Source organism: Fukomys damarensis, unplaced genomic scaffold (assembly GCF_012274545.1).
Source record: "Fukomys damarensis isolate Sample0158 unplaced genomic scaffold, DMR_v1.0_HiC HiC_scaffold_24, whole genome shotgun sequence".
In the NCBI taxonomy this organism is placed as follows: domain Eukaryota; kingdom Metazoa; phylum Chordata; class Mammalia; order Rodentia; family Bathyergidae; genus Fukomys; species Fukomys damarensis.
Genome location: NW_022900936.1, coordinates 63,316,244 through 63,327,478, shown reverse-complemented (window position 1 = coordinate 63,327,478; position 11,235 = coordinate 63,316,244). Strand labels below are relative to the sequence as shown.

Genomic DNA, 11,235 nt, shown 5'->3' with positions numbered 1-11,235 from the left:
TTTTGTATTTTTTGAGAAAAGAGTACTGCTAAATTGCTGTGTTGTCTAGGCAGGGCTTGAACTTGGCAGTTCTGCCTCATCCTCCCAGAATGTTGGGAATAATTAACAGGTGTGAGCCACTGTGTCTAAAGATGTATATATATATATATATATAATACTTATATAAAAATCTTAAATGCATTGTATTTTATATAAAGATTTTATATAGGAAGTATATATTTAAATATATTTGGGAACATTGTATACTTTAACATAGTGTTATGAGTAATTTTGTATTCCTCCCTTGGCTAGCTCTTGCTTATACTTCAGATCTGAGCTTGAGTACTACTTTGTAAGAGAAGCTTTTCTCAAGTTAGGATTTCCTGGTAGCAAATGCTTTAATAGTAGTGATTATCACAATTCTAAAAATAACTGTCCAAATTGGTCGGACCACTTTGTAAAGACAGGGTCTTACTCATTTTGGTTACACTGTGTCCTCAGGACCCGATACAAGATCTGTCATGTACTGCACAGTAGTTAAGACTTGGGTTCTGGAGTAAGGCAGAACTAATGCATAAGAGCAGGCTCTGTTCTTAGGTGGCACTGGGCAGTAGCAGCCTCTTTTATTTCTATGACTTAGCTGTGGGAATGAGGGTACAGGAGTAACTTTTTGAGCCTTGGCACATTGGCCACATGGGTATAAGGTGTGTATCTGGGGAGTGACGTGGAACTCTGTGTCCTGCTGTGGCTGAGAAGAGCTCGAGCATTTTGTATAATTTGAGGCTTAAGCAGTTCACTATGTGTTATGGCTTGTGTTTAGATGTCCCCTCAAAGCCTCATGAGAATGAGGTGGGGCTATTTTGGCGGTGCCTGAATCTAGAGTGTGACATTGATTCATAATGGGGCGAGGCCTGAGGGCACCAGAATTATGGGTGTGAGTGCTACCTACCCTAACTAGTCTGAATAAGATAAAAGGGGCCGGAAAAAAATGCTCTTAAGGTCCTTTGTGTTGCTTTTGGTACTGTGTGGGCACCATGAACTATTTCTCCTCTGGAAGGCCTGTCTGCCACGCCACCCGCTTCCTTGGAGCCAGCCGAATATGGACTGAAACCTCTATAAACTGTAAGCCAACTAAACCCTTTCCCCTTTAACTTGGGGTATTTTGTCTCAGCATTGAGAGAAAAGTAACTAAAACACTATGGTATTCGTTTAACTGCTGCTTCACATGTTTAAGTATAGAATCGTGTGTCACTTAATGGTGGGATAAGGCAGTGGTGGGGAACCTATGGCGTGCATGACACAGCTGTTTGTATCACTGAAAGTGTTGAAAGGTTTGGCACCACTGGAGTAAGGGCTCAGAAATGTGCAGCAAGGTGATTCCCTTCTTTTGTGAACATCAGGGTAGGTTCACACGAACTGGGGTGGTAACATCTACCCTGGTAGTTTCTGATGCCTTCAAAGCGATGCTGTAAACACAAGATGTGAGGCTGCTTCAGAATAACAGTGTACTATCCTACAATAAACTTTTATTAAATAAGTATACGTTAACGCTAAAAAGTGAAAGCGAACTAGTGGCATAGTTGTTTGTTATTATGTACTATATGTAATTGTATGTACTGTACTTCTATGACTAGCGGCACCCCAGTTATGTCAGTGATGTTATGTGCTACAGTGTTATGACAGCTATAATGTCCCTAGGTAACAGAAATTTTTCAGCTTCACTTAATATCTTTCTTTCTTTCTTTCTTTCTTTCTTTCTTTCTTTCTTTCTTTCTTTCTTTCTTTCCTTTCTTTCCTTTCTTTTCTTTTTTTTTTTTTTTTGTACCCTTTTTTAATGAGGCATTGCTATGTTGCCCATACTGGCCTCAGAACCTGGCTTTCAGCCATCCTGCCTCAGCCTCCTGAGTAGCTGGGAACTGTAAGCATGTCCTGTGGTGCTTAATTCTCCCAGTTTTTGTTGTTGCTTTGTTTGTTTGAGACAGGGTCTCTCTATGTAGTTCAGGCTGGTGTTGAACTCACTGTGTAGCCCAGTTGGACCTCCAACTTGTGACAGTCATCCTTACCTCAGCGTCCTGAGTGCTGAGATTAAAGGCGTGCACCACCACATCTGGCTTTTCTCCCTGTAATTTTTATGAGACCCCATCATATATGCCGTTTGTTATTGAACATTATTATGCAGAGCATGACTGTAGTATATATATTGCATACATATTATATACATTCTGTAAAATTTGTAAACTGAGAGAGGGAAATATAAGAGGGAGTTGAAAAGCTCCTATTCCTTCCCGTGGACTGGTCATTCCAGACAGTTTTTCCCTCTTTCTGGGTTCAAACACTGCTGTTCTAAACTTATGAGGATCTGCTTTTTCTCTTGCATTTTGCTCTTTCTGTCTTTCCTGATTTAGTCACTTTTAAAGATTTTAAGGACATATTGGTTTTGTTTTGTTTGTTTTTTCGGTACTGGGAATCGAACTCAGGTCCTTGTGCTTGCAAGGCAGGTGCCAGAACCACTGAGCTAAATCCCCAGCCTTAAGGACATATTGGAAAAGCTATGTTAATAAAGAATTGGAAGTGATTATGCATTATTTCTATGTGTGCAAAAATTAAACTTTTATTTATGTAGGGATCTGTCAAATATATGATTGTGAAATTTCAGTAATTTATTATTAAATAGTAATTCAGCACACAGGTTAGAGGGGAGGATTTAAAGACAAATAGAAATGTTGTGGGTGCCATTTAGCTCCTCGTGGTCTGGTGGGAAGTAAGGCAGATAAATTGGTGGCTCTCCATCATGGATATGAAAAAACCTGGGAGGGTCTTTAAATGGCATTTTTTTCCTGGTGTTACTTGGGATTGAGCTCAATGCCTTGGTTCCCTGACCCTTTTTTATTTTTAATTTGAGATAGGATCTTGCTAAGTTATTAAATTGACCTGCAGGGGCTTCAACTTGTGGTCCTGCCTCAGTCTTCCAGAGTGCTGCTATAACAGGTGTGCACCACCATACCTGGCTAAATACAGATTTCTTGACTTAAAATTTTGTACCCTGCATCTGGAGAGGAAAGTTGTTGGAATTTACATGTTCAATTAGCAGCCCAAGTAATTCTGATGACTGGTCTGTGGACCATTCTCCTAAGAAATCCTAGTGTAAACAGATTAGACAGTAATGTTAAGAATTTAAAAGAGGTCTGTGTGGGGGACTTTGGGGGTACAAAGAGGAAACTACTGTACCTGGAGAAGTCTGAATTTTTAAGAATTTCTAAGATAAGTAGGAGGGGACAGGTTTTCTTTTTTCATTATTTTTCACACAGTTCCGCTTCTACTAAAGCTGTTAAGCCCTTATTTGAGTCATGTTGCTTTTGAATAAGATCAATTATAAAATATTCCTTTTGGTGCTTCCAAACTTTCAGGCCACTAAGGCGGGTGCAGCGTCCATGGTTCACTACATGGTTCTGATATCAGCTCGCTTGGTGCTGCTTACTTTGTGTGGATGGGTGCTTTGCTGGACCCTTGTCAATCTCTTTCGAAGCCATTCAGTCCTCAATCTGCTCTTCCTTGGCTACCCGTGAGTACTCCAGGTTTACATTTTATTAGCTAATGTTTAGAAATTATTTGGGTCATGCAAGTGATACTGTTAAAGAGTGGAAGACAAAATCTTCAGATATAAGCCCAGGGTTCAGAAAGTTGGAAACCAATGGATATGTTGATCATATAATTTGTTTTCTAGACTTAGAAACTGGAACAACAGGCATTAACCAGGACTGTCCTGTGAAAATGATAGGCAGGGCTATCCTTCCAGTGAAGAATATTTTAATAAGCTCTAATCACCAAGTAAAGGTCTCTAGTTTAACAGAATTACCATCATCAAAATTACTAGCAAACCTTTCATTTCAATTTAGTATATAAAGAAGCTTATTTATTCTTGGTGGTTCCTCAAAATTCATAAAACAATGAAATAAGCATGTAATTCAGACAAATTTTAGGATTTATTGACCTTAAGTTTTGTTTTGTTTTTAAGAGTAGGAAAAATTTATTGAGAGAAAGACAGCTTCTAAGAGAGGCAGAAGGGGGACCAGAAAGTGGGTTACTCCACCTTAAGTTTTGAAAATTATATAATCTACCTTTTATATAACCTTTAAAAATTAAATATGTAAACTTTAAGAATTAAATATTAAATTCAATTCAAAGTACTAGGTTATGGAAACTAGCATTCTTTTTCTGTTTAATCATAGGTTTAAAAAGAGGGCCTTTCTCTCTTTTTTTTCTTTTCTATTCTCAAATAGCTTCTTAATTCAGGGTAAATTAGTCCACAGTCTAGCCAGGCGCATGCCTGTCACCCCAGCACTTGGAATGCTGAAGCTAGAGGGTTGCTGCAAGGGTAAGGCCAGCCTGGGCTACGGAGTGAGTTCAAGACCAGTCTGAACGACATAGCAAGACCCTGTCTCAAAAACAACAAAAAAATCAGTCCACTCTTAAAATTGTGGCTCTTAAACATATCTTGAATCTGCTCAGGCCTGGGCTACGGAGTGAGTTCAAGACCAGTCTGAACGACATAGCAAGACCCTGTCTCAAAACAACAAAAAAATCAGTCCACTCTTAAAATTGTGGCTCTTAAACATATCTTGAATCTGCTCCTTGTTTTTCATTATTTCTTGTTCTTTGTTCTGTTTTTCATTGTAGGTAGAATGATTTTTGAAAAGGGAAATTTAACTCTTTAAAATCTTATAGTGAATCATTTTTTATTTTGCAAAGCCCTGTGGTCTAAGCCTTTGATGCTGCCTTTCTGGCTTCCTTTATTGTACACTGTATTTGTTATCGAGTGCCACAATAATAGTGTAACTACCACAGGTCCACAGTAGGCTATTACAGTTTTCCTTTACTGTGTATATACTGGCGAGGAGTCATGAGGCTTTCCTGAGCTGAGATGGCAGTCATCCGTTCAGGCAGCTGGGACAGCTCAACCCTGCCTCCTGTGTTTTCTCATCCTGTAGGACGCAAGCTTGGGTAGAGTCATGTGAAACTGGCAGAAGAGCACGAGAGTGGGCCTCAGTGTGCAAGCCCATTTCAAGCTTCTGATTGCACCATGTCTGTTAATGTTTCTTTCTTTTCTTTGTTTTTTTTCAGTACTGGAAATTGAAGCTAAGGCCTTGGTACTGGAATACTGTACATCTCTGGCCCCCTTTCATGTTTTGTTCGGAGACAGGGTCTCAGTAGCTAAGTTGCCCAGATTGGGCTGAATCTCTCTGCCTTCTGCCCATCTAAAACAAGTCATGTTGTTGAGCCTAGGACAGGGATAGGGCAGGTCACCTTTCCCACAGAGGAGGCTGTTGAGACTGTAAGGAAAAGTAAAGAATTGGTGCCATCCCTGCAATCTGCCACACTCCAGCCCCTCACCCTCTCGTCTACACATCCATTTTGGGTTTCAGCAGTCTCAGATCATCACAGTTTTGTACATGTGTGAGTTTTTCTGGCCAGTAACTCTACCTCTGACCCTTCCTATCCTCCCAAGAGCCCATTTACATTGGATCCTGGAGCTACTCATAACCATCTTCTTAATCAGTAAGAAGCTCATGCTTTCTTCCTCTGTAGAAAACTGAGAGCGAATATCACTGTTAATGTTATAAAATGTATAACTGAATAAGATCTTTTAGTTTCTGTTTCTCATATGTGAATTTATGTCAGTGAAGTGACCACTTTATTTATAATACTTGGGCCACAGTGTGAAAGTTATTTAATAAAGGCTTGGGAAAGTGTTTTTTTTTTTTTCCCTGTACTGGGGATCAAACTCAGGACCTTGTGTTTACGAGGCAGGCGGCGGAACCACTGAACTAAATCTCTGGCCCTGGGAAAGTGTTTTTAAAATGCTTAAGGAATCAAGAGTTGGAGTAACTATAAAAAATTATTAAGGGAAGCTGGGTGAGGTAACACCCACCTGTAATCCTACCACTCTGGGAAGCTGAAGCAGAAGGATTGCAAGTTTGAGGCCAGCCTGGGCAATTTGGTGACTTAGCAAGACCTTGTTTCAAAAGTAAAAAGTATAAGGACTGGGGATATAACTCAGTGTGTAGGCCCTGGGTTCAGTCCCCAATACAGTCAGAGGGGGAGGGGAGAGAAGGATGGGGAGGGGGAGAGGGAGAGGGAAACTTTGGATGTAGTTCAGTGATAGAGCTTGTGCTTAATATATGTGAAGTCTTGGGTTAAATGGTGTCTGACACCAAAAATGTTATCAGAGGTCTGAAAAATATTCAGTAATTCTTCTAAAAATGTTATTGTAGGTCTATATTGTTTTCACTTAATTCATCAGATATCGAGAGCAAACTGTTTTAGCCACTGGTTGAGGCACCAAGGATAGATTAGTGAATTAAGTAGACTAAAATCGCAGCTTTCTAAAACTTACATTGTAATGAGGGGATGACAGGCTGAGTAAAAGAACTGCCCCCCCCAAAACCCTGATAAACACATGGAATGATAAAATCTGTAGAAAAATAATAAGAAAAGAAAAGGGGAGTTGGCGGCCCCTTTGGTGGTGGGTGAGTGACACAATGTGGAGGCAGGGGAGCCTTCGCTAAAGAGGCACTGGAAGTGAAGGGCAAACCATGTGAAAATTACTAGATTTACATGAAAATGGTTGCTAGGAAAAACCTTTATTGTATTATTTATGCTAGTAGCAATAAGAAACAGCCTGTTTCTAATGAGAGAGGAATGGGTAAACCATGGTGTACCTACAAGTATATAAGAATACTGTAAAATCTTTAAAATCTGTCACAGAATAATACATAGGGACACCATGAGAACATAATATATACACAAAAGTAGCAGGATATGAAAACATTTTATGCTATATGAGGCCAAAGTATGTGTAGCTATATATCAAGTTTACGCATTGGAAAGAGGTGTACCCAGTAATAAAAATGATTAGTTCGAGGTCATTTATATTTTACCGTTGTGATTTTTTCTATAGTTTCCTATTGTACAATTACTGCATACTGCTTTTATGGAAGGAAGTTATAAAGCTTTCTAAATAACAGACTTACCGTCAGCAAAGTCCTCCCAGGTTGTGTTTCCTCTGATGTGTCATGACTGACTTACTGATGTAGTTATATGATATGCTTGTAGGTGCTGTCTGTGGTCTCATTTTGATATCCACCTTATTTTATAGGTTTGGTGTTTATGTTCCTCTCTGCTGTTTCCACCAAGATAGCAGAGCTCATCTTCTTCTCACAGACTATAACTATGTGGTTCAGCACCAGGCTGTAGAGGAAAGTGCCTCAACTGTGGGTGGCTTGGCCAAATCCAAAGACTTCCTCTCCTTGCTACTGGAGTCTCTGAAAGAACAGTTTAATAATGCCACGCCCATCCCCACACACAGCTGCCCTCTGTCTCCAGACCTCATCCGTAATGAAGTAGAGTGTCTGAAAGCAGATTTCAACCACAGAATCAAAGAAGTCCTCTTCAACTCTCTCTTCAGTGCCTACTATGTTGCGTTTCTCCCCTTGTGTTTTGTGAAGGTAAGATGTTAGCTCACTTTGTGTGCTCCCTGGATTTGTGTGTGAATTACATCAACTGGGTTTTTCTTGTTTAATCCCCCTTTTCTCTGTCTCCCCTTTGGCAGCCTGGATGGTGGAGTTCGGCTGCATCTGGAGTGCACTTATACCGCTCCTGGTTGGCGGATAGGTATTTCCATATATGTGATGCACCCTGTGGTGGTCCCCTCTTTCTTTTTCTTTTCTTTCTTTTTAATTTTTTTAAAAATTTTGTGGAGAAAATAAAAATTGTACTTACAGTGTATCAGTGTGTAGCAGCTTCAGTGAACCAAGGTTTCAGTGAAATTCAGCTTATTGTGGTTGATCTTAACAGGGTTATCAAGAATTACTTTGAATTTAAGTTAACCTTCTCTAAACTTCAGTTTATTTCAATAGAAAATAAAAATGGTCTGGATGTCACTTGGGCCCAAAATCTTTTGGGACATTTTAGTGTTTCCTTCGCCTATTCAGAAGCACTTTCGCAGCCGGAGTGGTCCTTCAGAAGCACTCGGTTCTTCTAGAAAGGAAACCCTTAAAATATAACTGCTCTCCCTCCCAGCCCTAACTCATACAGCCAGAAAGTCAGGTGAGAGGAGTTTGGAGGACTCTGCTCTCAAGGTCTCGCATGGACAAAGGACAACCAGTGCATGTTGACTCAGTGTGGACCTGTCTGCAGGGCATAGGTACCTGCACCCGTCCGTGCCTCTGTGTGCCTGGGCACGGGTCATTCCTCTCTCTCTCGTGGTCTCTTCCAGAGCACCCAGTACTATGACATGCGCTGGTCATGTGAGCACCTTATCATGGTGTGGATCAATGCTTTTGTCATGCTCACCACACAACTGCTGCCATCCAAATACTGTGATTTGCTCCACAAATCAGCTGCACACCTGGGCAAGTGGCAGAAGCTGGAACACGGGTCCTATAGCAATGCTCCACAGCACATGTGAGTAAGCTAGAGGGTAAAAGCACGTAACACTTTGTACATGCTGTTGGTCATGTTTATTTGCTTTGTATGTCATTATTCTTGGCTTTGAACATGTTTTAGTTTGTATCTACATGGATGCTCGCCATCATGCTAAACTGAACACAGGGAACATTAACTCATTTCCACCACCATTCCCAGACCCTTCTCAAATGTGTCCTACCTTTCTTTCAGCTGTCCAATCAATCCAGAGTGTGTAATTTGTGTCCCAAGCTGCACTTGGGAGTTTTCTTTTAGTTTTAACCCTTTGCCAAAATTTAGTCATATTTTTAAAATTCTTTTTATAAGGCTTTAAGATTTGTCATTTCATCTTCATTGCCAGCTTAGTAGTTGCTAGCTTCTCATCTCACATGTAACCAAGCTGGAATTTGCTTCTCTTTTCTTTCTAATATTTGCAGATTTGGTTTGGTAATTTTCTTTGCCTGCTTTTCAATTTTTTTTTTTTCCTTTTCTTCCTAATCTCTCTTCCCTCTCCCTCTTTCTTGGCTTTTCTCATATTTGAAGCAAAACCGTTGTAAGTCTCTCTCATTGTTCTTCCATCAGTAATTTCTCTGCATGGCCCCTTTGATCCAAAATGGCTAATTCTAGAAACCCCTTTTTCTCTTGCTTCTGAGCCTGTCATCATACTTGTTTCTTAGACCTGAACCATCTTCACCTTCCTCCCTTTGATTATTTGAACATTTCATAAATTTCATCTCCTACCATCTTTTTCCTAACTAAGCGGGACAGATTGAGGTGACTCCCTTCCCCTCTCCCCCTCAGAGTTCTCCCTTCAATTATCTGCCTTGATGTCTGATACAGATTAGCACAGGCCTTCAAGCCCAGGAACTGAGAGATTGGGCCAGGCTGAACAGAAACCTGACTGTGGGCAAGGACAGATTTCAATAAAAATTGAAAATCCAATCCACAGTACTAGTACTGTACATCTGCAGGCTCCTGATGGCACATGGCCATGAGGTGTATCATCACTTAATGCTGGTAAGTGTGAGCAAGGCCGGCGGAACATTTCTCCACTGGGAAAGCTTCAGGGTGCTAGAATATATATTTTTAACATATAACTGCTGTCCCAGTTCTTACCCTAGGAAACTAACCTTCCGAAAATCAGGAAGAAAATAATTAATTTAATTTTTGTTTTGTTTGGTTTTGTTTTTTAAAAAAAGATTAACCTGAAGATCCCCATCCCCACCCCAACTCCATTACAGTGATGCTGGAGAGAGTGAAGCTATTTATTCCCTAACTTCTTTTCCCTAGAAAAATAAACCAAGAGAGCGGTAAAAAGAAAAGTCTGTATCAGTACCTCATTGTGTCTGTGTGTTCTGCTGTAGAGCTTCCCACATCTGTGAGGTGTTTGAATTGATAAGCAAACTGATTTTCTTTAGTTTTGGGGAATGTAATTCTGCAGTAAAAGTCATGCTAGTTGACAGTGTTAATTTCTCTTCTGCTCTTACTGCCATCAGCTTCCTCCTATTTTTCCCATCATTTCTGTCAGTAGACTCTGCTTACTTGGGATGGAGATGACAGTCTGCCTGCTTACACTATTTTCTTGCCCATAGATGCCTTACTTAAACATATGTCCACTTATTCTTCTAAGCCTTTTAAGTTCTTTGACATTAACTTTATCACTCTGCAGTCTGTCTGTACACTAAAGCAATGAAGTTACTCTAACAAATCCATTCTAACTCCTAGTTTGACCATGAATACTGTATTTTCAGAATTCAGACAGATGAAGCCTTGAGTAGTTATAATCCCTTCCATTAAACTATAACTATACTTGCCAGACACTATCTTGTCTGTAATTGTCAATATGCTAACATTGCCTTTCTTTCTCCCTTAGTTGGTCAGAAAATACAATATGGCCTCAAGGGGTGCTGGTGCGGCACAGCAGATGTTTATATAGAGCCATGGGGCCTTACAACGTGGCAGTGCCTTCAGATGTGTCCCATGCCCGCTTTTATGCAAGTACCACTTATTTACTTTCCAACATAAGTTTAGGAGTTTTAGGAGGCCACTCCAAACACGCAGTATGCAACACTAGGAAGTGAATGCATGGTAATTACTGCTGTCATTTGAGGGTCATATACCATTATTCCAGACTGAATAGCTTAGCTGGTTTCTCTAGTTACATTGGAATTTGTTGAATCTAGTATTTGAAACTAGTATTTGAAATAAGTAGGCAATTACATAATTCCTTTTTCATCTACCGTTTTGTACTTCATCTTAGCCAAAAGGTGGAGAAGCGATCATCTACAATTTTGTTTTATAGTAATTTGGTTTAGTGGTGTCCTTAAGATATGTTGTATCTGTGTATCTCTACCTTATACTTAATATACTAATAACATGGTGGATATTTGGTTTTGTTTTTTTTGTTACCAGTTGTATCTATTGTCTCTTTAAAATTCCTTAACTCCTCCCTTGGAAGTCAGAAAATGCCTTGATCTGCAGCCTTTTACTTTTATGTACTTAGATTTGCGGCGGGGGCTTAAAGGTTAAAGGAAAAAAACCAACAGACACCCACTGGATCCAGCTTCTGTCACATTTGTATGGACGCCTTGAGTTATATTCTTTTTGGTCATTCAGTTTTCTAGAAATTCTAGTTTCAGGAGGTAAAAATCTTTACTTAGAAAGTCCAGCTGACTGATTTGGGCAGGAAAAAGACTGTACATGTAGAGGACAATTCTTGGTAAAAATGTCTAAATGCAGTGCATTGCCTAAGACTGAAGACCATTTTGGACCTTTTTTTTTTTTTTTTTTTTT

The 11,235-nt window shown here is 39.9% G+C and overlaps 1 protein-coding gene across 6 annotated transcripts in view; it reads left to right on the top strand.

Moving 5' to 3' along the window:
* Tmem39a (transmembrane protein 39A) overlaps positions 1-11,235 on the top strand; it is a 28,181-nt gene that overhangs the window by 13,345 nt on the left and 3,601 nt on the right. For 2 of the 6 annotated variants that reach the window (XM_033755919.1, XM_010630032.3), the window contains 4 exons: positions 3,387-3,541; positions 7,136-7,484; positions 8,255-8,442; positions 10,316-10,436. In XM_033755919.1, the coding sequence (XP_033611810.1) occupies positions 3,387-3,541; positions 7,136-7,484; positions 8,255-8,442; positions 10,316-10,436 (813 nt within the window). Of the gene's footprint in view, positions 1-3,386; positions 3,542-7,135; positions 7,485-7,588; positions 7,651-8,254; positions 8,443-9,282; positions 10,437-11,235 lie in introns of those variants that run through there. The other 4 variants (XR_004514236.1, XR_781374.3, XM_010630033.3 and 1 more) reach the window with 4 other exon arrangements.